Source organism: Fringilla coelebs (genome assembly GCF_963513975.1).
Source record: "Fringilla coelebs genome assembly, chromosome: 2".
Classification (NCBI taxonomy): Eukaryota; Metazoa; Chordata; class Aves; order Passeriformes; family Fringillidae; genus Fringilla; species Fringilla coelebs.
In genome coordinates, this window is record NC_140029.1 from 81,626,025 (window position 1) to 81,652,452 (window position 26,428).

At 38.6% G+C, this 26,428-nt stretch overlaps 1 protein-coding gene across 2 annotated transcripts; it reads right to left on the reverse strand.

Moving 5' to 3' along the window:
• Nucleotides 1-512: 512 nt before the first annotated feature.
• On the reverse strand, nt 513-25,943 carry LOC311166513 (putative N-acetylated-alpha-linked acidic dipeptidase). 2 transcript variants are annotated; one of them, XM_084226512.1, is made up of 19 exons: nt 25,810-25,943; nt 24,339-24,447; nt 21,437-21,623; nt 20,497-20,598; nt 18,862-18,987; nt 16,730-16,916; nt 15,500-15,593; nt 14,094-14,192; nt 12,333-12,418; nt 11,213-11,332; nt 9,740-9,822; nt 9,417-9,480; nt 8,826-8,893; nt 6,752-6,843; nt 5,845-5,935; nt 4,771-5,035; nt 3,857-3,938; nt 2,504-2,596; nt 513-1,820 (listed from the first exon to the last, which is right to left on the reverse strand). In XM_084226512.1, exons 1-19 carry the CDS (start codon nt 25,925-25,927, stop codon nt 1,631-1,633), a joined length of 2,256 nt encoding a protein of 751 aa, XP_084082638.1. In that variant the 5' UTR covers nt 25,928-25,943; the 3' UTR covers nt 513-1,630. The 2 variants fall into 2 exon arrangements, with proteins under 2 accessions (XP_084082638.1, XP_084082639.1); XM_084226513.1 differs by lacking the exon at nt 11,213-11,332.
• Nucleotides 25,944-26,428: the final 485 nt, after the last annotated feature.

The following is a 26,428-nucleotide window of genomic DNA, read 5'->3' on the forward strand; positions in this document are numbered from 1 at the left end:
TCACACAGGGAAAGATCTCCACAATTCTGGAGTTTGGCACTTCAATTCATACTCCTCAGCAACAGAAAAATACTGTTAGTGCATCCACCTGGTCAACAGGAGCTGTTTATTGCTGTCCCTCTCTGCATGGTGGATTTGGTTTATCATTGTCCTGATTGCTGCAGACAAAATGGTCTAGGGTAAGATAACTAAACTAACCTGGCTAATATTTTTCAGAGGTGGATTATAGACAGTCATAATGAATTCTCCACTGGTAAAAGTGGGGCACTGGAGCAGCCAGAAGTGACAAAACAGAGTCAGCAATGTCTCTCATCAGCACTGATTTGCAGGAAGACATCGCCATCATTTTCATATTCGAATCAGTTTCATAAAAAATGTAAAAATAACAGGGCAATAACTATAAGAGCATTTCCCATTATCTGGTAAACTAGATTATTTTATCAGAAAGACCAATAGTTAAGCAAAATAATGATTTAATTACAGTAACTTGTCTAACAGGTTTTAATGTGAAGTGCAGAAATATTTATGATTAAATGAAGCCTCACAGAAAAGAAAACAATATGCCATAGTAGTGAAAACAATTGGATCACAGAACAGTAGTTTAAGACATGGTAGAGGTCTCAGCTAACATGACACATGAAATCACACAGAATATTAGCTGTATAAGAGATTAATAAAAGTCCAGTGGCAAAATTTTAGATGAAGGGATCTGATTTTCTGAGTCTTCTCTGTCTGATCTTGATCTTGGCCCCATGGTCTGTCATAAGAGTAAGCAGCACATGATAATCAGATATACAGATTCTACAAAATGCTAATAATTTGGTATCCTTTAAAACTAAGGACATGAGTTTTCTTTGATTCTGTCTTCATATTAAAAACACCTCTACAGAGACAAGGCATAGCAAGGGTAGATTTTGCTTAAAAAATAACAATAGGGTCTTCATCTTGAAAGACATTTTGTGAGATGGCTATATGTCTGACAAGATGTATTGCCTTGTTTTTATTCAAGTGACTAAAATCTTCTTGCTTAAATTTATTTGCAAACAGCTGCAAGGTTCAGCATGTGAGGAAAAGAATGTCATGGATGAGTATTCTGGGCTGGCTGCCCAAAACTTGTTATGATTATTATAGATCCTGCAAATGGTATGTGACAGTTTTCCCATCTCCATGTCCATCTCAATCTTTGTGGAAAAGGAGGGCTGAGAGGTCTTTAAGGTATAATTATGTAATCCCAGGGTAAATAACAAAAAGGCAACAACAAAATTAGTAACTGATAGAAACATGAAATTAATTCTCTTTTCTGGAAGAACTATGGAGACTGCTATAATAATCAAGCTAGAAAAATTCAAAACTCAGAAATTAAATCCAGTGGTTAGAAATTCTTAAAATACAAAGCTGGGAGAAAACCTGAAATTATCAGTCTCAATTCAGAAGACCTCTAAATCCTGACCTCAGAATGGAGTACATTACCTTGTTAACATTACTAAATGCATTCATTATTTGCAAAGACCAAGATTTTTTTCATTTTTTGTTCTTTGCCATAATTGTTGTAGTGTTTTCAAATGCTCCATTTTTAAGGCTTCTGCAAACTGCCACATTTAGTCTTCACTGACGACTATATTGTTCATATTTATGCTACTTCTTTCAGTGTGTCTGCTGCTGCCTGCACAGTGAAAGCTGCAATGGAAATCTGCCTCTTCACTTCTTCCCAAGCTTCAAGTTGATCAGCTTTGCTTTCAATATCAAACATGGCATCGTAGATTCCTGGGAAGGATTCTCCTACATATTTGTTGTGGCTGCTTGGAGCAAAGATAACATGTCTGTAGGGAAGTAGAAGGAAAAAGTATCAATATTACACGTTAGGAAAATAAAACATACTATTTTAGGTTTTATAAATCAGCTGTAAACACTTGACACTGAAGATATAAATAAATAAGATTACTGCAGCAATGGTAGCTAAAGTCCATAAAGCAAGAAAATAACATAAGCTACATTATAAAACTAGACGTGATTCACTGCCTCTTAAATAAGATTTACTTCTTTACCTGGATGAGAGGACCACTGATATCCTTCCCTGCTGTTTCAGTACTGCCCTCCACACTACATTTGCTTGCATGGCTGTGCTCTTAAAATTGATCAAATTGTAGGTTCTTCAATTATACACTATTTCACTTTCAAATAATAAGAACAACTTCCTGAATTTCCTACAATTAAAATTATATAAAATTACTCCAGGGCTAAACTTTTACATCTGTTTAGAAGTAAAATCAAACCAAGAGAAATTATCTGAATAAGCTTCTAACAAGAATCTTCCTCATTCTGTACAGTGTATCACACTGAAGTTTTTCCCAATGTTGTTTCACCTTTTTATCTTATTCCTCCTGTCTCATGTACTTTTGCTGTGTTGAATAAAATCATTATAACTCCATTTAGAGGCTTGTAAATATTAAAGGAATTTTCATAGCATACTCCATGAGGGAAGTGAAAAGTAAGCCTTTCTCACCTATAGAATGGCCTGCCAGGTAATCCAAGAGGGTCGATGAAAGCCCTTTCTAGAAACATGAGCTGATCATTTAGTGATCTGACAGCAAGAAGACTAAAGAAAAAAAAAGAGAATATGTTGAGTATATTAGCAGTATATTCGACCTACTCTCATGCCAGCATGCACATCTGAGGTGTATGCTCATCCCAGTAGATCTGGGATGCTGCAGTTTAAGTGTAGGCCACAAAAGATAGCCCATGCTATCAGCTAACCCGCATAACTGAATTATGCTGATCTGTGCTGTGACAGAGTCTGGTTCATAACTAGAAAGTCTCTTAAAGCTGTTTTTAAAGTCCAAGTGAAAGCATCAACACAGTGTTTCGGGTGTTTTCTCTCATTTCTCTATTTCCTTTTCATGAGTATGCTTAGACCATTTTCTTCTTTTGTACAACAGTTTTCTTTTTGAGAAAGCCAGGCAGCCACAAATTACTTCAATAAAATTCCATTTGTTTTTATGTAAAATCACAACATATCAGGAAAAGGAACTCTGTGATGTTAAAATCCTCTTTTAAGCCTTCTGAGAATTGTGTATTTCTGATGGTAGATTTTAAATTCCCTAGCGCAGAGACCATCTGTGGCTGTGTGATTTTAATAGCCCTGCACATACTATTGATGCTTAATAAATAAAAGAACTGTGACAAGGTTATACAGAATATATGTGGGCTTGGTGGTTTACACCCAAAGTAACTTGTAGACCTTCAAAGGCATTCACCAATAAAAAATATTAAAATTTATATCACAGTAAAACTGGAGTAACTCTACTATCATTAAGCAATTTTTTTCAAGTTTACAGTGGTGTAAACAGAAACTAAAACCAGTTGGTTGAGATAAAACCTAGATTTAGGCCATCCATCAATAATACCATTTTGAAAATGTCACATACATGTCATATGTCATAAATGTCATCTTTTGCATAAGATATTACTGTTAACTCCTTTATCTGAAAGTTGCTGCCATTAAAAAGATTGCTTTTATTCTCAGTTAGTGTTCCATAAGGGTAAGCATATGGCTAAATTAGATTCTTCCAAAGAAATGGAACATAAATATATGTATATACAAAAGGAAGTTTGGCTTGTTTTTCTGGGCATGGCCTACAAAGAATAAATTAAGAATTAAGTCAAGTGCAAAATAGGCCTTTTGGCATAGGTGGTGCATAGAATTTCTTGAAAGTTCATCATAAAGCATGCCACAAATACACCTTGTTTATTTCTTTTTTTCCATTAAGTGGCAGCAAATGAAGACTAAGTCCTCTTGAGCTCAGAGGACTACACGGAGTATTTGACAGGAAGAAAAGAAAAAAAGAGTTGAACTTACTTATTGAGATTTATTTGTTGCAGTCTCTCATGAAAGCTAGCAGCAACTTCTGTAAAATTCTTCACAGCTGAAAACAGAGCATCTGGAGGGAGCAGGAGCAAAGTATTTAACTTCAAATTCTGAAGACATAATTTAACAAATCAAATTCTTCAATTAAAGCCTAATCTTCCACTGTGATCATGAATTATTAAAAGTCTCACTGAAGGAAGATGACCCCATATTCCTACATTAAAAAGTATGTAATTCTGTGTGAAAACCTCTCCTAGAAACAATAGCAGTAAGAATTGTTGTGAATATTGTTTAGTATTTGCTGCTTGAAGAATGTACAGAAATATCAAAAACTGGATCATGGAACCAGAATCAGACTGTTCAGGTAGGTCTGAGATTTTATAAATCCTAGCAACCTGTGTTTTACTGCTATGTCCCTCCAGAAAGAGTTTTGAGAAAGACTGAGAATGTTTGCATGTGCAGGTGCATGTGTGTGTGCGTGTGTACACATATGCACGTGTACCTGATATTGGCCATTAGAAGCCAAATGCTAAACTGAATATTCTATAATGTTGCTAATTAAAACAAAGTTTCTCAGGTACAGAATTATCCAACACAAAAAGTTGCAAAGCAGTGTGATTTTTTTTTTAAGGAAACATGACAATGATACATTGTTGTCAATACTGGGGAATCATACACAGGTCAAAGCACATGCAACTGTAAGTGTTAGTTCTATTTGGCAGTGGCATAGTCCCCACACAGGCATGCTAGTGACAAAATATTCCCATTTCAAATTAATGGAGGGTACTGCTCTTCTTTTATTTACTGTTCATATAGCACAAGGTAAATACCAGGTCATGACTAAGACATCCATTAATATAAGGCAGTGTTAGCAGAGGAGGAATGTAAAGAAAGAACGTACGTACCAAAGGATACATTGTATGTTGCCAGCTCCTCTTCATGATTCCTTGACAAATTATAGATGATGTGAGCATAGTTGCTCACAGCTGATGCATAATCTCTACAGTCAAAGGGAAGCACAACAGAGTTGGCCAATTCGAACACCAGCCCTCCCCGTACCTGAGCTACTGTCAGATGATTCTTGAAAGTGGGATCATAAAACTGTTCCACAATTTCATAGGTTTCATAGACACTGTGGTAAACTGGATAGCTGCTGTATTTTTCCACGTTCTGAAACACAGGAAACCAAGCCAAAACAAGAGCATTATTCAGCTATGTCTATTTCAGTGTGGCTTGAAAACCTTTGCTGTGGGTGGGATTCAAGGCACGGTGAAGTTTAAGAGTTCAGGTCATACTAATCCTATGTAGCCACTATTGATAGTCTAAGGAGAAGAACTAGTCAGTAGTGGCTCTCTCAGACAGAGACGTTAACCTATGCTAAGATGAATGGTCATTTGGAGAAATCTCTCTCCACTGACCATGTACAGAGCCCAAAGAAGGCACCTAAGCACAGACACATAACTTTCAGTTGGCTAAATCCAGGTGAGATTGGACTTCTCTTGCTTGGAGTCAATAATCATTTGTTCGTGTCCTAAGATATTCCTTCCTTTTCAGAGGAAATTACCACTTTGAATAGTTTGCTCCTTGAACATTTCTCAGTTAATCTTCTCTCACAGTATACTCCAGAGCCCAAACCATATTTTCAATAAAACACAAACCATTTTGAATTCAAAGCTTCGTAAAGTGTTAAAAATAATTCGAAATTCACCATAAGCTACTCAGAAGCTCTCATCAGCCATAGGTAATTTTGAGCACATCCATTTACCCTGAGCAAAAGTCCTTTTGTCTAAGTGACAAGTTGATCATTCTTATTTATTACATATTTGTGTTGAGGTAGCACATAGAGTTGTAGTAGTTAGATGCCACTCTGACACACTGAACTGCCTATTCTAAAAAGCTGGAAGTCTAAATGGCTCCTTTACACATGATGTTATTCAGGCAGTTCCAAGGGAGACCAAACTACAAAGACACAGACTTACCCAATTTTTACTGTAACGTGCTCTGCCTGAAGCAATGCCAAGACGTTGAAAAAATGCTTCAAAGTCATTGCCAGAACCCAGTTTATTTATTCTTTAAACAAGAAAGAGGGAAATGTCTTGAGTGACAATACTTAAGGTGTAATTTTAGTTTGCTTCCAAGTATACCATGGCAGTTATTTATTCAGCAGTCAGTCACTACACACCACATAGTCTTTCCCCAGTGTGCTCTTTGTCAACACCATGAACTGTCTCAGACCCCTGAATTACCTGCACCTCATCAGTTGCATTCTCTGAGGATCAAAGTCACCCTTTCTAGGGTGAGAGATATCCACTTCTCAAGAGGAGAATGTACCTTACTGTCTTTTTATCACTCACAAGAACCAGTGAGTTCCTCCTTCCAATGAACTTCCACTATCCCACAACCTCTCAACTCACAGAAATCACAGTAGTACATGAAGCATGGCTACATGGAATAAAATCAGTTTTTGAGATCCTGTAGATACCCCCTTGTAGGACAATGTTGTAAAATCATGCCTGGTGTGCTCCCCAGCCACCCAAACTCAGAGGCTTCTAGAAGAATGGAAAAAAATCTAAAGGAAAGCTGTCGAGTTAACATCTTGTGTAATTGCCACTGGCTTGTGCATACTACCCTTATTTGTCTAAACCTCTATAAACTAAAAGAACACGTTTAATATATTGCTCATCTACAAAGACAGGTTCACAAACCTGTTGTACAGTAGTGTATCAGCTGTAATCATTACAACTCTGGAATTTATATCAGCTGAGAATCACACCATTTTTCTTCAGGACTCAGCTTTTCATGCGTATTTCTTTAAAACCCACACTCTACAAGTTTGGGTTTGTGATATAATGTTTGGTATGCAATTCATTTTCTTTTATCACTGACCTGGGGACCTCTTTATATTCATTTGATGGATTTTTTTTATACCAGCTCTCATAAAGAGATTTTCCTTCAAACCCCTCATCAGGACTTGGTATCTAGAAAAAAGACAAAGGGTACAATTTTAAATGTTAAATGTTTAAATGTTACCAAACAATAAGTCAACAACCTGTCATCACACCAAGTCTATGGCTTAGGGTTATGAGTGAGTCATCTTAAGTTCCTCAACCTTTCTGCATTTTCACTTTAACACTTCAAAAGCATAGCATTTTCCAGAATAATAGTTTATTTGCTAAAAATTAGTTAAATTTAGATGGAAGAAAACATAAAGAAAGCAAAATATTTCAAGTCAATATTTAAATTATGATATTTTTATGAGATTTTCCAGACATTTAATTTAAATATTCAAAAGAAAAATCCCTCACAAAACCAAAACATTTTGCTCTACTTTGGCAGAAAATTTCTATTTCTTCTTTGTTTAATTTAAAACTCTTTCTACCTTGTTTCAGTTCACAAAAAATATGTTTATGGATGCAGAAGAAACCTTAGAAGGGCAAAGTGCACATTGCCTGGTGTTTATGTCATCATAGCTGCTAGAGAGGTATACAAATCACAATCATTCTAAAGTTCATTCCTACTACTGACTAATTTGCAGGTAACTGAGCAGCTTAAACACTGTGGAGGTTTCTTCATCTTTCCTTTAAATTGGTGGACTGCTGAGAGTTTATTATTTTGAATCTATTAAAGATTATTAATATATATTCTATTATTAATCTATCTTCTATCTATGAATTACTCCACAATAGGAATCAAATTAAAACGAATTTATTTGGTGTTTTGTCTGTGAAGAAAATTGTCCATAGAACAGAACTATCAGCATGAAAACTTTCTACCACAGATTAACTAAAGATGGGATCACATGGGACATGCTTCCTCATCAGCATTCTCTTCACACATCAGCTACCAACAAGCTGTGGTTCATTGCATTCATCAGCCTTTGCTTCTTAACTCCAGGAAGAGTTACACAAGCATTTTTACTGGTATTTAGGTCAAGATTTTAATGATGGCTCTTGGTGTCCAAACTGAGACTCTGCTGATCTGATTTCCTGACAGTTCTGAACACCTTCACTTAGCACAGTTACCATGGGAACTGCAGGTGATCAACTCTTCTTGACTTCAGGACAGAAGTCCGTTTTTCTGGGTACCCCCTTTTAACAGAGCCACATTTTATTTGCTGTCTTTTAATTGCCAGAAAATTATTATACTGATTTACTGCTTTTCTGTTACTTTTGCACCAGTCTAATGCCAACTTCCAAGAGATAATAAATTACCAAATGACTGAATACATAAAGCAGATAAAGGCAGATAAAGTAAATTCACAGAATACACACAGTAGTTGAATGTACATCAAATCAGCATCTAAAATATATACAAAAACTAATTAAATGTTCACTGATTAATACACTTAAACAGAAAAAACCTAGAAACAAAATGCCAGCCTCTAAGACCCCCTCCCAAAGCAAGGAACATCTTACACTTAAGACGGTGTGGCTATTTCCTGAGAAAGGCCGCTATCTCTCAATTCTGTGTGCCACACAAATGTGTGACAGCATCATGGTCAGAGACAAAGAATAACTAACAGTGTACACGGAAACTGAGCACATTGGCCAAACCTGTCACATCACACAAAAACAACATGGTAGCCACCCTAATTTCTTCTCCTGCCTAAAGGGAGCCAGTCTCCTACTCCCACGGGCATTCTAGCAGTTGATCTGTGCAGCCAAGTATATGCTTGTTTCTGTCCTCTGGTTCACAGCATGCTTTTATGGTTTTGTTCTTAGAAGGAAAGCTTTCACAGGAGGAGTGGAAAAACCCCCTAATCCCGAATAGTTACTAATTTAATGGTATAAGCTTGGAATCGCCTTATCTAACCTGGGATAAAATTTCAGTTCCTTAGCTATTGACCTAGAAAGGGTACTGCAATCAGAAAAGAAAGATCTGACACCATATTTTTACAGCCAGAGCCCCATCAAGTAAGTGAGCACTGAACATAACAGCTAAAAATTTCAAGTGATATTACCTTTTTAGTCAGACTGTAAACCAGGCTGTACATCAGTGGTGTGCAATCCACTCGCAGTGTATAGTTTCCTGAAAAAAACATGAAAAACTATTTGAAGGAGGAAGTTCCCTCAGCTGAAATTTCATGCTGTTTTTTATTAGGAAAGAGACTAGGGAGCTACACTCTTTATAAGGAGGAAGCTGAGATGAGTTTTCCTATGATCTTCCCGGTGCACTTTTTTGGTTAGGTTGAATTAGAGCACAGCTCTTGAAGCAAGTCTTAAAAGCTTCTCTTATGTCCCCATGATTATTATGCACATTATAAGAGAAGAAGCTGACTCTAAAGAGTTGCTATAGAATGCAGGGAACAACACTTCTTGTCTCTCTTATGACCTCCCAAACAGTGGGTCACTACTGTAAAGGACTTCTTCCCTGAAACTACATCAATATCTGAAGGATACTTTATGATTCTAAGCCACAATTTCTCCCCATATTAATTTCTGAATTCATACAACACAAATTATCACACTGAAGGTCTTGTGGATCTCCAAGACAAAATCCCTCCCAGTCATACCATCACTAGTCCTGTAAAACACAAGTCATATCCATGTACCTTCAACAGAAGAATCTGCATTGATATAAGCCACTCCCCGTGCTTGCAATATTTTGGCATTTTCCTACAAGAAAGAAAAAAAAATGGAAGAAAATGCTGATTAACTTTTTGTCCTTCAGAACTGTTTTGCCATTCACAGAAGAAACAGCTATTTCATAGAAGGTTATAATAATGTGCAAGGAGCTAGAGATTCTTGGTAGTTCAAAAGGAAACTCAAGGGAGAGAGAGATTGTGTGCGTAAGGTAAAGAGGCGGGGAGGGAAGAAGTGCTTCTTTCTAGTGCAGATTTCTCAAAGAGCAGCCACTGTGCTCATTTTGGTTTACCTCAGCCCACTCTGTTGATCCTAACAAGCCAAATTCCTCTGCATCCCAGCTTGCAAATATCACTGTTCTCCTTGGTCTCCATCCTGAAATGAAAGACAATGAAAATTCATTACAAAAATGAAGGCTATTTGTTACATGACCAATGTGAAAACATATGGCATTTTTGGGGGGCTGATCGTTTACCATGACCTGTGGGAAAAGAGAGCTTTAAGGAACACAAGGAACTTTAACACCAACTTCAGTAACCACATCTAATAATGATTTGCTATTGTAGCAATCTCTCCTCTACTTCAGTATTGAGCCAAATCTCGTATTTTGTCTCTCACCTTTAAATGCAAGAAAATTTTCTAGAATCTAAAACTTTGATTTAGGAAAAATAATGTGCCCTGCACAAATTCTTGAAAGAAGGCTTTTCTAATCCTCTTGCTATGTTCAGTCTAGTATACATTGTATATCAGTGTAAACTCTGACAGAAAAGTGACATGTTTTCATATCTATTACAGATCTTCTTTGACCTGTCTTTCAAATGCCAGATTTCAAAACCTAAGCAACTCCCTGTAACTTTGACAGATCACCTTCAAAAGAAAAATCTTTCCCTTGAAGTCCTCCATTCAATTTAAACACAGGCTGAATAGAACAGGCTCTATTGCCATGACGCTGTACCTCAGCCCAAAGTTTCCTTTGAAGCTACTGGAACCTTTTCATCTTTTACTCCCTTTTTTTTTAACTTAATTTTTTTTTCGCATTTGCATTCCAGAGACAGCTTCCCCTGATATTCAGTTACTGGGAAGAAATGGAAATAAAACTAAATGTCAATAGGTTTAATGTGTAATAGGCAGGCAAAGAACACTTCTCTAGCACAGTATTTATGTCACAGCTTCTCTCCATGGGATGTCAGATAGGGAGACAGCATTTGCTCTGACAGCAACAGAAACTTGGTGCAGTTGACATTTGTTCCTATTCTAATGCAAGTAGGCATGAAGTATTTTTAACCATTACCTCCTACTATGTTTGCACAGCTCATTCTCAGCATTTCACTGACATCCTTCACTTATTCTTGAATATGCCTCCAGGCCACAGTCAAGTGCTGAGAAGACTCTCAGTGTGGCCCCAAAGAAGCCTTTATGAGTTCACCACTGTGTCAGTATTATAACACCACTGACATATCTAGTCTGACCTACCTCAAATATAGAGTAGTCAATTGTACCTAAATGTTGTTTATTTCACCATCCCCCATTTTGTTTTGTTTCCCTCTAGGTGTACTTTCTTTTGAGCAGAAGTACTTCACATGCACCAAGGTGCACAGCAGCCTGTTTATTCAAGACATTAGTCTTGAATAAACATCTTGAATCAACAACTCTTGCATCAGAGATACACATTTTTAATTTCAAGCATATGTTTAAATAGCAAAGAAACTAATGGGCACTGCTGAGAGCAGCTACTTTGATGCACTTTATTCTTTTATTACATTACCTTTGTTTTTCAGTTTTCCAAAGCTCCTCACAATCTCATGAACCACAGCTGCCCCACTCTTAGGATCAATGCCACCAAATACCCATGAGTCACGGTGGCCTCCCAGGATGACATATCTGTCTAGAGAAATTAATTTTGGAGGTTTACTTAGGAATATTTTTTTCCTGACATAGAGGTGTTAACTTCGAGTAATTTCTAATTTTCCACCTATGTATCAAGCAACAGAGATTAATAGTTTATAATATACATGATAGAAAGGAAAAAAGTGTTTTAAATTTCTGAAGACATTTTTCTGTATTTTCAGTCAGTGTTGAAGAATTTGTCAAACCCAGTAACTGGATCCCACATGACTTAAAATTTCGAATTCCATGTTGTTAGTTGTATTATTGAATATACTACAGGTTTCCTCTAAAGATAGAAGCATTTTTCCATACTTCACCAGAGTGTGTTTCATGGTAAAGCTGATCCACTAGTTTTATCTGTACAGCACAGAAATTCACAACATTGTGAATACATGTGCTGAATGCAGTATTCCTCTGGATATATATAATCAATCACAAAAAGGGTTGTTTAAATCATGACAGAGATATGATTACTGAGAGAAAATTCAGACTAGGTCAGTGTGCTACTATAGTATGGTTAACAGTTGTGTTTTAGACAAAAGGGAAGTGCTGCAGTCAGAAGATAAATGACGTTATCACCATTCTAGGAATGTCTATATATCTGGTTTTTTTAGATTATAAAACCACACTGGTTAAAAGGGACTATAAGATAGACAAAAAGTCAGTAATGGTGGATATAGTGTCTTCCAATGGAACGTAAAATCCATTCCCATGTTTCTTAGGGGAGAATATCCACTTCAAAATATTCTTTCAATTGCAGCGTTACCTGCCTGAAGACAAATATTTCCATCTTGGTTATGACTCCCCCTTGAAAATCATCATTTACAATGAGAGCGCTGACATACCCTGAACCATATGAAAGCCAGCGCAAACGCCATTTCAAAGATCATGCAATACAATATTTCAGAGAAAACTATATTCCTCATCTCCCCCTTGTAACCATGAAGTATGTAGAGGTCACTGCTCTCTCAGATTATGATGAAGGCAAATGATTTTACCTGGTTCCACTGTGCCTCTGATGGTACCAATCACATTGTAAATCCTTCTTACTTCATTGTTGCTATAAATGTGCATTTTCACCTTTCTAGTGTATTACAAAGAAAACACAAAGAGAAAATCCACCAGATTAGATAATCAAACATCTTGACACCTTTCAAAAGTGTACCATATAAATGACAAAGAAAGCATTTTGATCAAATTTATCTCCTATTAAACCAAATTAAATCTGAAAATATTACAGTGTATTTTTTTCTGGATTCATACTTGCAAAAATGAGAACATCATTTAGCCCTTGACAGCTATGGAATATTTCTGATGTCAATAAGATTTATACAGATAATAGTATCAGAACTCCAAAGATCTATTGCTAGCAGCGAGTTTTTTAATTTGAAATATTGAAAGAAAAATGGAAAGCATCTAATGTTAAAAAGCTAAATAGTTCTAATTTTCTGAAGTTTGGTACAAATCAGAACCGACTCCATGTCACAGCTTCATCCCAGCCAGCAACCAAGCCCCACACAGCCATTCACTCACTACCCCACAAGCAGCAAGAGAATCTAGAGGATAAACGGTAGAAAACTCATGGGTTGAGATAAAGAAAATTTTATACATAAAGCAAAAGCCATGGAAACAAGCAGAGCAAAACTGTTCAACCATCTCCAAAAGAGCAGAGCCCCATCACAAGTAATGGTGACTTAGGAAAACAAACACCATCACTCCAGATGCCTCCCCTTTCCTCCTTCATCCCCTCCCTTTATGTACTGAGCATGCTGTCAGATGGTCTGGAATATCCCTTTGGTCAGCTGGGCTCACCTGTCCTGGCTGTGTCTCCTCCCAGCCTCCCCTGTACCCCCCACTCTCTCACCAGTGTGGCAGCACAAAGAGCAGAAAAGGCCTTGGCTCTGTGTGAGCCCTGCTCAGCAATAACAGAAACATTTCTATATTATCAACCCTGTGTTCATGAGAAATGAAAAACAGCCTCATACCAGCCACTGAGAAGAAAATCAACTCTACCCTAGCCAAAACAAGAACATTCCAGCACAGTCCATACTACTGCAGCATCTCAGGTAGCAGAAAATAAGACAATTTGAGTTGCATCAAGAGATTTTTTCTATAACATCAAGAGTTGCTTATCTGTACCACAGCTGAAGGTGTAACAACTCAGCCCCAAGGGTTCATATAAAGTTCAGTATGAACTTTATATGAAGTTAAACAGTTCATGTGAAGTCGGTACATTGTACTCAGACAACATTAAAACACATAGCGTTTAGTCCTAAACTGTAATTATTAATTCAGTTAAAAACAATCTGAAGCAATAAAATTGACATCAGAGTTTAAGCTCCTCTTTTTCTGGAAAAGCTGAGTGGAAAAACTGCTTATAAGAAGCAGTTTAATACTGCTCTATATAATTAAAAAGGTAAGACCAAAAGCTGGTCATGAACTTAAAAGGAAACAAAAGTACTCGGGAAAAAAACCAAACCAAACCAAAAAACTCTCAACAAATAGCTTATCAAAGGCTAGATGCTTTTCAAATGAAACTGGTTCAAGACTAGCTGGAAACTAAAGCAAGGTAGTCGTATCCATCCAATCAAGACACAATATACTAATGCTTTGTACTGAGCACATTTCAGCCAAGGAAATAGCCAGAATCAAAGGAATGATGTAAATAAACCCAGCTACTCTATCTTTGGTCAAATTCTATTGCTCTACCTGTTTTTTCCCTGCTCCCAAGAACACTCTCCTTAGGAAACAAAACTGACCTTGAAGAAAAATTTCCTGTAAACCCAGGACCAACGTTGTAAGATACGTTCAAATTTCCTTTCCAGCTACTATGAGGTGGTGCACGTCCTCCCATATTACTGGTATGGAAAAAAAAAATCATTATCAGTTACAGAGCTCTTTCAACAGCACCAAACAAATGAGGACCCAGAAACCACACTACACTAGGTCCCACTGTGTATGCATGTAAACCAGTGGTGGTCTTTGTTTTAGACAACTTGATACTGAAAGCTTTGGCAGGAGAATAATCTGGAGTTTTAGCTACACTAATACTAGTAAATTAACACAGAACAATAATCCTGGGCATAGAGATCAGCTTGGAATGGCCTACAGCTACCCTGGAAGAAAGTGTTGGCCAAAAGGCTTTGCATATAAACTGCCTCTCGTAAATGGTCCCTGGAACATTCTACTGCCTTGAACTGCATTTTCATTTGAATTAGTAGATAGCAACTTGGGCCATTCCTTAACAGCACAGGCAGTAGTTTTATGGTACCTGTCCCTGCACACTGTTTAATCTTGTAGCATAGGCAGTTGATGTGTGTCAAAGATGGCTGAAGTAGAGAAACATGATCAGTCCAAGTCACCCTTTCTTGTTCCATTGTCAGAAGTGCCATGCTTTTCCTGTCAACACAACTGGAAATGCAGTAAATCAATGGATCACAGTCACCCAGATTTATTCCCTTGAAGGACTTTTATTTTTGACCTGAACTTCTGAGATACAAAGAAAGTATACTGGATGTTCTGCTTCTTGGGAAGCAGAATACATTTATTGTAAATAAAAGCATGTCTTTTACTGTAAATACATACTTCAGTCCACAGAACAACTTCAACATGTGTTCAGGCCCTGAATAAATTGTTTATATAAAAATATGATAGCAAGAATAACAAGATGCTATGACTTCTCAAGACAAAAGTGAAAACAAGGACCCAGTATTTTTAAAGGATTTAGGTTTCATTCACAATTACAAAAACCAAGTTCTAGTATTATTTAATGCTTATTGAACATAAATGTCTGGCTACATCAAATTTATACATAGTAGTCTGCTCTATCACTATGAGTTGGCAGCCAATAAAAGAGGTTTTTTAATCTATACTGTTATCATTATAAGCAGTTATCCTAACTATAAAGTTTAAAAGAAAAGAAGACTTGGGAGACATATTAGTCCATACTACAAATGACCATTTCCAGATAACCCTGCAAATACCTCATATGTAACAATAGATACCACACAGACCTCCTACAGAGGTTCTAATAAGAAACAAACATATTATTTCAAAAGCTACAGGAGAAGCAGAGTGCAAAAGTCATTTTACTCTCTTTTCAAATACTCTCATAACTTCCAAAAAACAATCTGCTAAAAATACCTCATGTCTCCCATGCACTTACCGCAGTAATGACTCTGCATCATGATAGCCAATAGGATGAACTGGAATTTTTGGGAGACCTACACCACTGGTTTTGTCTAATCGGTACATGTATTCTGAAAGCAAAAGACAGGTACTTTCATATTTACAAGTCTCAGAAAGAAGCTGTACAATTCTTAGCACAGTCTTAACACTGGAGTCAGGAATAATCATTTCACTTTCCCAGAAGCTGAGCTGACATATTCCCAATAATTTCATTCTTTGTGCTTTACCAGCATACCTTCAGAGAAGTAATCAAGGTTCTCCCATAGTCTGCAGTCATGCATACAAAGATGGCTGAAAATTTTAGAATTATTTCTTCATTTTTTTGAACATTTTTTTGGGTTGAAATACCTTTACATAGAAATATTTCTCTTCATGGGAAGGAAGTTCAGACTAAGCTACAATAAAGAACAGCAAAGAAGGAGCCCACAGGGGGATGCTTGGAACATTCAGCTGGAACTAAAAAATTTGCCAGCTGATAAAGAGATACAGACAAACTCTTATACACTGGACTACTGAATATTCTGGACTGCTGTTTTTGTGCGCAAAACAAAATCTAGATTTTGTTCTGACAAAGCTCAAATACAAATTTTTTTTTTTTTTGCAAATCTTAATCTTCATGGACAAAAGCATATACAGAATAGTTTCTTCCTTAGTGCAGTATTCACGGGAACCCTTTATGATTGAGGGAGACAGGGATTCATCTGTGTGGTTACTGACTCTGGCATGAGGAACCAGAATTTTTCTTCATGGTCTGCTCTGCCATGCTGCTGTTTTGAACATGTATCCCATTCCAGATCAAGTTCTGCTGCCTAGAGGCAATGCTGCCCATCCCTTAGGGACTACTTTTCTTGAGGTGATTGCCTCTCTCAGATATGCTGGCCCAAGTGCTGGCATAAATAGTTCTGAATGAGTTTCCATCAAAATGATCTGGTTTAATTGCTAAATGAAACAGCTTAGGCACAACTCAAGCAGATGAAGAAGCCTAAGGTGAAGGTGATGCATACAGATCAGTACTCTAGGGCTCCTCTAATATCCTCTCACTTTCTCTCATGTGCCATTTACAGAAGTGGCCTTCTGCATTGGAATCCAAAGCTGCCTTTTAGCAACAAAGACTAAGAAAGAAAGTGTGTTGTTATAAGGGAGAAAACATCCTCTGCCCTTTCTTGGTACCAGACCCTCAGAGAATGCCTTCTCTAGAGCCACTCACCTTTTGCAGGATAACCTGGAGTCAGAGGATCCCCTGCTCCATTCAGGTTTAATACATTCCCACGCTGGGCTCCTCCACCTGGAAGGTTCCAGCCGTTTGGATAAGGATCTACTCCAGGTGCACAGTAGTCAGCAGGGTCAGAGTACAGAATAATTCCCTTGGCACCTGCCAATTCAGCATTCTTCACCTGCAAAGCACATCTCCAGTCCCTAGCCAGTCCTTTATAGCTTGACTCCAGAATTTAAGGGGCAAAACAAAGTATAAATTACAGTGATTTTCCCTCAAGATCTTTTACAGTGCTTGGGATAAGTCAAGGGCCCATAACTGTTTCATAATTTTCTGAAATATATATATAGAGAGATATCAGGTTTCATATGAAAGGGCCCATAACTGTTTCATAATTTTCTGAAATACATATATGTAGATATTAGGTTTCATATGAAAGTAAAAGGTTTGCTCTTGCTTTGACTTTTAGTCAGCAGATAAAACCAGCAACATGGAAAATATCCTCCACAGTATTGCTACATAACCTGAATTTGCATTCTGTCATCCAGATCAATACAATTGGCTGACTATTGAAATGTACACAGCATGAACAGAAAAACTGTATCACATTAATGCTACAGTATCTTTCTGGTAGTCCTGAATTTACCTTATTTACCTAAATGACCTCTGAATGTATGTCTGGGTCTGGTCTATACAAGAAGATTATAATCAGAGAGCTTGAAACTGCCTTTGGCTGTGAACAACGCTAACTCCAGAGAGCCCACATTTTAGGCTCATTATGGCAGAAGGACTGACCTGCATGCTGTTTTAAAAGTATTCTTGTGTGACTTTATTATTGCATAATATATATCATTCTGACATCCCAATCTGGTTTTCTACTAGATATGACAGTGATGGATAGTGACAGAGTGACAACTAATCCTCAACAGTTTCAAATATGGGCATTTTAACTCGGGAATATCATAGTTTTTTTTTCCATATTTTTTTTTAAGGAAATACAGTACTTCCCTTCATTCTCTACTCCATTTTTGCACACTATTAGGAAGTTTAAAAAGTTTCAGTACAGTTCTCCAGATTTTATATAGACTACCAAATTCTTCAGTATATAAGCAGTTATTAGAAATAATACTGTAAGACTGAGGATATGCCTTTGTGTAAATGAGGGGAGGGCATATAATTTCCAAACCACAGGGAAACTGCCTCTCTAGATATTAGTAACTCTAAGATATTTGTGTTTCATTTTAAGGAAAGATTCACAGATAGTAAAACCTTCTTCAATTTTTAAGTCTTTTTCATTCAGATAGTATCTCAAGGAGTGGTACACAATTTAGTTAAAATATTATCTGACCCAGAATATGAGTTATATACTACTTCTCACTAGTGAAAATTATATATATGTAAACCAGTGAGTTGTTTATTTAAAAGCTTCACACAAGATTAATCAACAGCATATATTAAAAATTGGCATCCAGTGAATTCAGTGCTTGACACCCTTAGGTAACTGACAAATACAAATTTTAGTCCTGCTCAAATTAGGGTCAAAAGAGTTGTTGAACAAGAGCCGAACACTCTTAAAATAGACTGTTCTTACATCTCTTTTGAGAAAATAACTTAATAGTATGCCTGAAGTATGTAAAGGATTATGTCCTTTCCTGTTAGGTCATGGAAATCTGTGAAAACTGTAGTTTAAAATAAATTTATATGGCAGAGACATTGAATAACCAAATACAGAATTTAAAAAACCTTTCATATAGCTATAGTCTCTCTCTGGTGTACAGAAACCATTATAAAGAAACAATATACACATGGTAAAGAACAACTGAACCAACAGGGAAGAACAATCTAGTTCGAAATTAGAGTGATGACACTCTATTAATGATATTTTGGAATAATTTATACAATGCAAATGAATATTAAAATATGGAACATTTTCCAACTGATTTACTTTTATCCAAGAAATCCTAAAGAATCATCTTTGAACACAGGTCTGTGGAAACTCTGTTACTCTAAAATCTCCAGAACACCTTAGGGAAGGGTTTTGGTCTCTTGAAAACCTTGAAGGGCAGAACAGTTGAAGTGGGGGTAACACTGAGAAGGGCAGCAATGCTTTTATTCACAGGGATTACCTTATTTCCTCTGAAGATCTTCCCATATCTGGCAATAACAATCTTTCCTGTACAGTTAATTCCCATTTCACGTTCTAACGTAAAGAAGTCCTCGGTGCGGCCGTAATTCACATACACCAACTCACCCTGAGAGGAAGGAGGCAGGATTTGCAACAATAATGTCAAAGAGCAGGTTGAAAAGACAATGTGATCTACTAAGATAATAATGGCTTTTCACATAATATTCTTGGCCAGCAAGAACTCAGAAAAGCTTTGGCCCCACTGAGTATTCCCACTGAGGAGCTTTAGACATGGTCCCTTCCTGTGCTGCTTGCAGTACAGATGCAGACAACAGATTGCTGGAGAATGCTACTGCTGAATGCACTAGATAAGTACCTGGAGGTCTTGTCAAACTGTTAGATGAAAATAAGCATCAGATTTTGAAATGAGAATCCTGTCTTTAGGTATTGTTTTCATTGGAAACAAAGTTTTTATATTTACTTAAAATAAAACAATTTCCTAAAGAAGGAAGGTGAAGCTTTTTAAACTTTTCATAATTTCTCCCATCTCATCAAACCAAACAAAGCAGTGATGTGGGTGATATGTTATGATAAAAGGTCAAAACTCATTAATTTTATCTTACGCTATGTTCCAAAATTCTTGGAACATTCAAAGCTCTTATGTCCTAGGGTACAGATTACCTGCCTGGTTCTCCAGCTTTCTTTGAGTGTCTGAGGCAAATGAACACAGTATTCCTTTTGTTTTCCGGATTTGATCAGCTTATTAACAAACATCGCAAAGTACATGACTGATATAATACTGAGCTGTGTGAGTAGAAGCATTAGCATCTTTCTAGATGGAACTTTAAAGCAAAGCCTGGACCAGGGTTCTGTCAACCTAAATTATTCTACACAAAGAAAGGAAAGATTGAGAACAACACCAAGAAATTCTAATCTTACAAAATATTAATTGAAACCCCTAATGATCATAAAACAGAAAACTCCTATTACACAGGCCAGCTTCATCAAAGAAAGCATATCAGCTGATACCATCTGTATAACAAGACACGGAGGATTACTGTTAAATTTAGATCAGAGAAACACCTTTATCACCAGCTAGAAATGTTAGCAAAAGCTTTTCAAGCATACTCAACACTGTGCAGCTATCCCTGTCACTGTGAGCCTTGGGCAAGCAGCATTTTGAAAAGTGAGATTGTTCATTTGGTCAGGTAAATGTAACAGTCTATTTGTTCACCAAGATGCGAAACAACAGCACAGAAATATCTGGGGAGGTTTACAGCAGCTGATATTAAAGATTTATTACCATCGTTTTTTAAGGCAAAAAAAAAAAAAAAATCCAGCTCTGACTCAAACTAGAGGAAAATATTAAATATATATGACTGCTTAATTTGAACTCCGCTTCATCACAATAATCCCAAGAACATCAGAGCTAGGTCACCTTTCCTGCTAGTGATAAGGTGGGTTCTGAACTAAAGCCCAAGGAATTTCAAATTATCCTGTATTGCTCTCTGATATTCTCTGCTATGCTACAGTACACTGTGGTATTCCATCTTTGCAACTTCTATTATTTCTATTTCTGTCTCTGCTTCTTTTCCTACCTCTATTTCTTTTGAAATGTAGTATTCTACTATTTTACCTCGGGCACTCCTTGGGCTGAAAAGGCACTGTACGGTGGCACTACATCTCTAACAGCCTCGTATCCTGGAGGAGGAGGCTCAGACAATGATGTGTTGAAAACCTAACAGGAAAAGAGAAAAGGAATAAGATAAACAAGGCAATATGGAAAAGAAAAATTTCTATTCACAAGAACATTTCACAAGCATTTGCAATCTAAAGGACTCTGGTTTTAGAATTCTACCTAAGAAGTGGCCAAAATTTTAGCAGGCACTGGGCATCCTCTTCAGTAGGCATGCTCAAGGTGTGAACTTACAAATCCCATCTCCTCTCTTCACAGAGAATCCTACATAAATGAATACAGGGTTCCCAGAAGCGGTCTGGGTACAGCAGATAAGAACAGGTTAGATCAGTGGTAAAAATGCTTGCATTCTGTTCACCCCTGAAGCTTCTATGTGCACTTCAGCCAGTAAGTAATGAGCACATTCCCTTTGTCATAGCACATCTTGAGCACATCTTGAGATGTGCTCAAGATAGCACATCTTGAGACCTAAATTCTAATCTTCTAGAAACTGAATTTAGCTGAATCATGAGTACTGTATAATGAATCAATGCAAAGAATGGTGCTGACCAGGGTTTCTTTACTCTTTTCAAATAACACAGTAATTTTCAAACAATTTAATTACATCAAGTAATTCTCTTACCTAATTGTTTTTTAACCCATATGTCAGGATGCTGTATGAATCAGGGGAAATACTAGTATTCCTAACACTTATGAAATTCCCTTTGAACGCTGAAATGAAGATGCAAAATTTAAAAGCAAACTGGAATCCTTGATTTCCATGAGATGTGTACCAGGCCCAATACCATTAAGTGAACAGAGGACAGTTTTTCCTCACAGCCTTCCCAGGTGTATGAAAGTGATTTTGTTCCCTGGTTGGAAAAACTTGTTGTTTATGTACCTCACTGCCATGCTCATCAATTACTGAGATGTAGTTGGGCTTAGTGTCATCAGGGTAAGAGAGCAAGACATCATAATGAACCAACTGAACCGAATCCAAACCAAAATTCTTCCACTCAGCTTGGACTTGCTGTGCCAGATGCATATTTTCCTTTGTTCCTGCTAGGTGAGGAAGCCGTGTAAAATTGCTAGAGAAAAGAGAGAAATAAGCAGGGTCAGGCACTGAAGGTCATAATCAGAACTCCTCTTAGCCTAGCTGGAAATCAGCCTCATAGAGATGATCAGATATACGCAGGCTAAATAAGGACCAAGACTTCTCTGCATCTGTGTATTGTCATGTTGAACACATAAACTGAGATGAAGGGTTTCAGGCTGTCCTGATTTAGCACAGGTGTTTAGGTCTTGCTTGCAGCATGGTTTAGCAGGAATGGTGTCATGACACCAGCTATGGGGTCTTACCATCTCTTTACTCCTTGTCTTCTAAGCTACAGTAGGCCCATGCACTCCTATGCACAGTAAGACCTTATCATTGTGAAGTGATAAAAGAACTGAGTACAATTATTTTTGTGTATTCAGTTTAGAAACGTGCATTATTACTCTGGTCCTTACTTGTAATTAACTAAATGTCCCCCTTGAATCCCACAATTTAAATTAATTTTGGCACGAATACTGGTTTACCTAAAAGTTCACTCCTAGTGTGTCTTGTTGGCAAGTACAAGGGAGTGACTTTTGAGTACTGTATAAACAAGGAATAGAAAAACTCACAGTTTGTGACTTTAAAGTCATGCCAGCATGAATAACAAATAGTGAAAGAGAGCATAAATAATGAACAGCCCATTGTGTGGGGGAAAAAAAAAATGTCCAGACCATTGTGAAAGCCCAGTTGTGAAGCCAGCTGAAAAAAACCCTCAGTTGAATGAGGCTGTCATCATGATATCCTCATTCTATCATATGACCATGAATTAACATGCCAAAGAAACATGTGTGGCACCAGCTGGTGTTAATGAAGGAAATTGTTTCTTTGATTATGAAGAGGTATGAGATTAGGAAAAAACCTAAATTCTGGAGTTCAAATAAGACCAAAGCGATCAAAGAAATCCACTTTGAAAGAACTAAACATATAGAATAAAAATAGAAATAGGTTTTCTTGTAAGGGATCTACAACAACTATCTAGCCCCACTGCCTGACCAATTCAGGGCTGACCAAGTTAAACTATGTTATTAAGAGCACTGTCCAAATGTTTCTTGAACACTAACAAGCTTGGATCACTGACCACCTCTCTAGAATGTCTGTTTCAAGTCTGAACATCTTCTTGGTAAATAAATGCTTCCTCATGTCCAGTCTGAACTTTCTCTGGTGCAGCTTTGAACTATTCCTATGCATCCTATCACTGGATACTAGGGAGAAAAAATGAGCATCTCTTTTGCCATGTCCTCTCCTTAGGAAGCTGTAGGGACCAATGAGGCTACCCCTCAACCTCCTTTTCTCCGAACTAGACAAAATCCTTAGCAGCCAAATGCTGCTGGATAAAACCATGCTCCTCTGATCATGCCAAAATCTTAATACTGTACTAAAAGTCACTGTTAGAGTGACAGTATCATCTTCTGGAAGACACATACTGAACCAAGAGCACACTTACACGCTATTGTGAGTGAGAATGGTTGTTTTCTAAAGGAGTTACAAGTGTTTAAGCACCTTTCCCAGAACTGTTTAACAAGAGTTGACTTTGCAAAAGCCAAAACACAGGTTAAGAGTCTAAAAACTCCTAAATCTTTGGTTTTGAATGTGTATGTTATAGTCCAGTACATGACTGCTATGTAGTAGAGACCATACTTTTGAGCTAATTTATCTGCAATAGTTCATGGCAAATACACCTAAAACGGCAGCAGTGGGATTGTTACAACCCTATAAACTGAAAATAGTCTTTGAGTAACTTAGTTCTGCACAACTCCATGCTATGCAATCAGACTGGGAGTATGAGGCAAATCCAAATTTGTTGATTATTCCTACAATAGCTGATGCTCTTTCTTTACACTGAAAGTAAATCAATAAACTATGACTCGTGGCTTATTACTGACTGGAATAAATATAAGATTTTAACAAATACTACACTCTCTTAAGAGAAAAATAATCCATTTACAAGATCCTTAAAACAAATCAGGTACAAGTACTTGCAGTTAAAGCTTCTAAGTTACTAAAATAGAAATATTTATTACATCAATTAAATTTTAATAGACTTTAAAATATCAATATTGTAATGTTCCATTGTTTTGAATTGTTTGAAGCATGACCAACAAGTCAGAGAGGTGATTCTCTACTCTGGCCCCTCTACTCTGCTTCATGAGACCCCAGCTGCAGTGCTGTGCTCAGCTCTGAGACTCAACACAAGAAAGACAAGGATTTGATGGAACAAGTCCCAGAGGAGGCCATGAAAATTATCAGAGGGCTGGAGCATCTCTCCTGAGAAGAAAGGCTGAGAGAGCTGGGGCCATTCAGCCTGGAGAAGGCTCTGAGACCTTACAGCAGGACTATCTTCCAGCATCTGAAGGGGGCTTACAAGAGGGCTGGACCTTTTTCAAGGGCGTGTAGCGACATACGAAGGGATAATGGCTTTAAACTGAAAGAAGTCAGCTTTAGATTGAATATTAGGAAATAATTCTTTACAGTGAGGGTGATGAGGCACTGACACAGCTTGTCCAGAGAAGCTGTGGATGCCCCATCCATGGAAGTGCTCAAGGCCAGTTTGGACAGAGCTCTGAGCAAAGTGGTCTAGTAGAAGGTGTTTAGAACCAGAGGAGCTTTAATGTCCCTTCCAACCAATTCTATGATTCTGTGATCACTGGGCTGGCTCCCACTTGATTTTTTTTTCTTGTCTGAACTGATTAGTCTACACGCTGCTTACTAAAGAAACTGCTTGATGTTTTCCGCTTTCATTTCAGCCATAAATGCTGTCCTCATGTCCTCATGAGTACTCAGAGATGTCTTCTTATCTGTAGGTTTTGCAAACCAGCCTGTACAACACATGAAAATACCAAAGTAAAAACATCAGAGCAATATTCCCATGACACACACCACTCCTCTTTGGTGTCACCACAAGATTTTCACTGTTTTACATTTCAGAACTGCTTTCATTTCAGCGCGTACAAGCAGCTACAACCTAATGCAGGCTGCATAGTGATGGCTGTCTTAGTCCCACAAATGGTAAGAGAACTTATTTGTCTAGGTAGATGTTGGGTGATATAAAATAGTACCTTACATTTATTTATCAGTTATTTTCCTGTAGATGCTAAGGAGACTTATCTATCATCTTTGAGCACCAAACATCAGTCATATAGTTACCTCAATAATAAGGCAGCAGCATTACAAAAAATGCACAGAAACACAGGTACACTTTGTAAGGAACAGATGTCTTGTAACTCCTTTCTCACTCTCTGGTCTGTTTGGCTTCTTTCTGGAATCCTTCCCTTTCTGAGCAAGCACTACCAGAGTAAGTGATGAGAGGAACAGCTGGCTAGAAAGAGAAGTGTTCCTGACATCTGTTTTTAAGTCAGACTGGACACATTCAGTGCATGTGCAGCAGCAGCTACACGTGAATGACAGAACCAGTGGGTTCAAGAGGGTAACAAGTTGGCACCAGTGAGGCACTGGTTACTGGCACAGTGAAAGGCTCCACATGAGAGAGGAATTCAGTCGGGGCTTCCCAATGGCAGCAATCCCAAGTACATACCAAATGGCATTGCAAAATACAAGTGGCTCTTTTGTTTTCTTTCCTTCTGTAAGCTCATCATGATTCATATGTGAAACCAAAAGGAAGGTAGGGAGAGAGAATATCTTCAGGCAGCAACCCTCAGTCCTGCTTGCTTGAGACGAGGAGCAGGTGAGACACTGTGAGACTATTTCTCCCCCTCTGTCCGTGCCCCTCCAGATCCACGTTTACCTTCCTGCCTCTCTGGCTGCGGCCGGTGCCATTTCAAGGCAGTAGGATCGAGGGGTATGTCTTTTGTCCCCTCCTCACAAACCCAGCGCCCCTTTTCCTTGCCCACAGCACTATTTTACACCTATTTACTTGACCAAAAAGTAAATAGAAAAACGAGCCAAAGACACAAAAGCCGCTCTCCGGCGGAGGAGCTGGATATCCCAGAGAGGCTCGGTGACTGCACCTGCCCGCTGCGGAGGGCGGCAGGCGCGGAGGGCAGCACGGGCCGGCTGAGCCCGGACTCACCCCGTCCACCCTCGGCACAAACTCCCGGGCATTGCTGCAAACCCGCCCGCTTCTCTCCCCACCCCGGCCCTTCCTCGGCCCGGCTCCGAGCCACGTCCGTCCCCCGGCTGGACGAGCCTCCGATGCGAAGGAGGGTTAGTCTGCACTGTACCGATGAGGAACCCGAGGAGGAAGAAGCCCGCCGCTGCTCCCAGGACGACAGCCCAGAGGCGGCCGCTGGCTGCCCTGGGGCCGGCCGACTCCGAGCGGGCACCGAGCGACGTCCACATGGCTGCCGGCCCTGCCGCCTCGCCGCCCGCAGTGCCCCCGCCGGAGCCCGGCCGGGAGGGCCCCGCTCTCCCCGCCCCGCCCCGCCCCGGCCCGGCCCGGCCGGGGTAAGGCCCTCCCGCCGGCACGCCCGGCCCGCCGAGGGAGCTGTGCCGGGGCTCCGGGCTGCCCGCCTCCCCTCGGCCGGACCCCTGCCGTGTCCTCCTGCCCCATGTTCCACAGAGCCGCAGAATCAAATAGGCTGGAAAAGACCTCTGAGGTCACCGAGTCCAACCTATGATCAAACAACAAGACCGTGGTACCCAGTGTCATATCCAGTCCTTTTCAACACCTCCAAGGGTGATGACTGCACCACCTCCTTGGGCCCATTCCAATGTCTAATCACCCTTTCTGTTAAGAAACTTTTTAAAATGTCCTGATTGAACCTCCCCTAGCACAGCTTGAGGTTATATCCTCTTGTTCTCTTCTTGGTAGCCTGGGAGAAGAGGCTAATCCCCCCCCTG

What these genes read in the sequence shown, in the direction of transcription:
- LOC311166513 (XM_084226512.1), bottom strand. Translation starts at nt 25,927, where the DNA reads ATGTGGACGTCGCTCGGTGCCCGCTCGGAGTCGGCCGGCCCCAGGGCA. An exon ending in GATGCAGAGTCATTACTGCG is followed by an intron (nt 14,193 to 15,499) that starts GTAAGTGCATGG and finishes TTTCCATACCAG; the next exon opens with TAATATGGGAGGACGTGCAC. An exon ending in CAGAGGCACAGTGGAACCAG is followed by an intron (nt 11,333 to 12,332) that starts GTAAAATCATTT and finishes TAATTTCTCTAG; the next exon opens with ACAGATATGTCATCCTGGGA.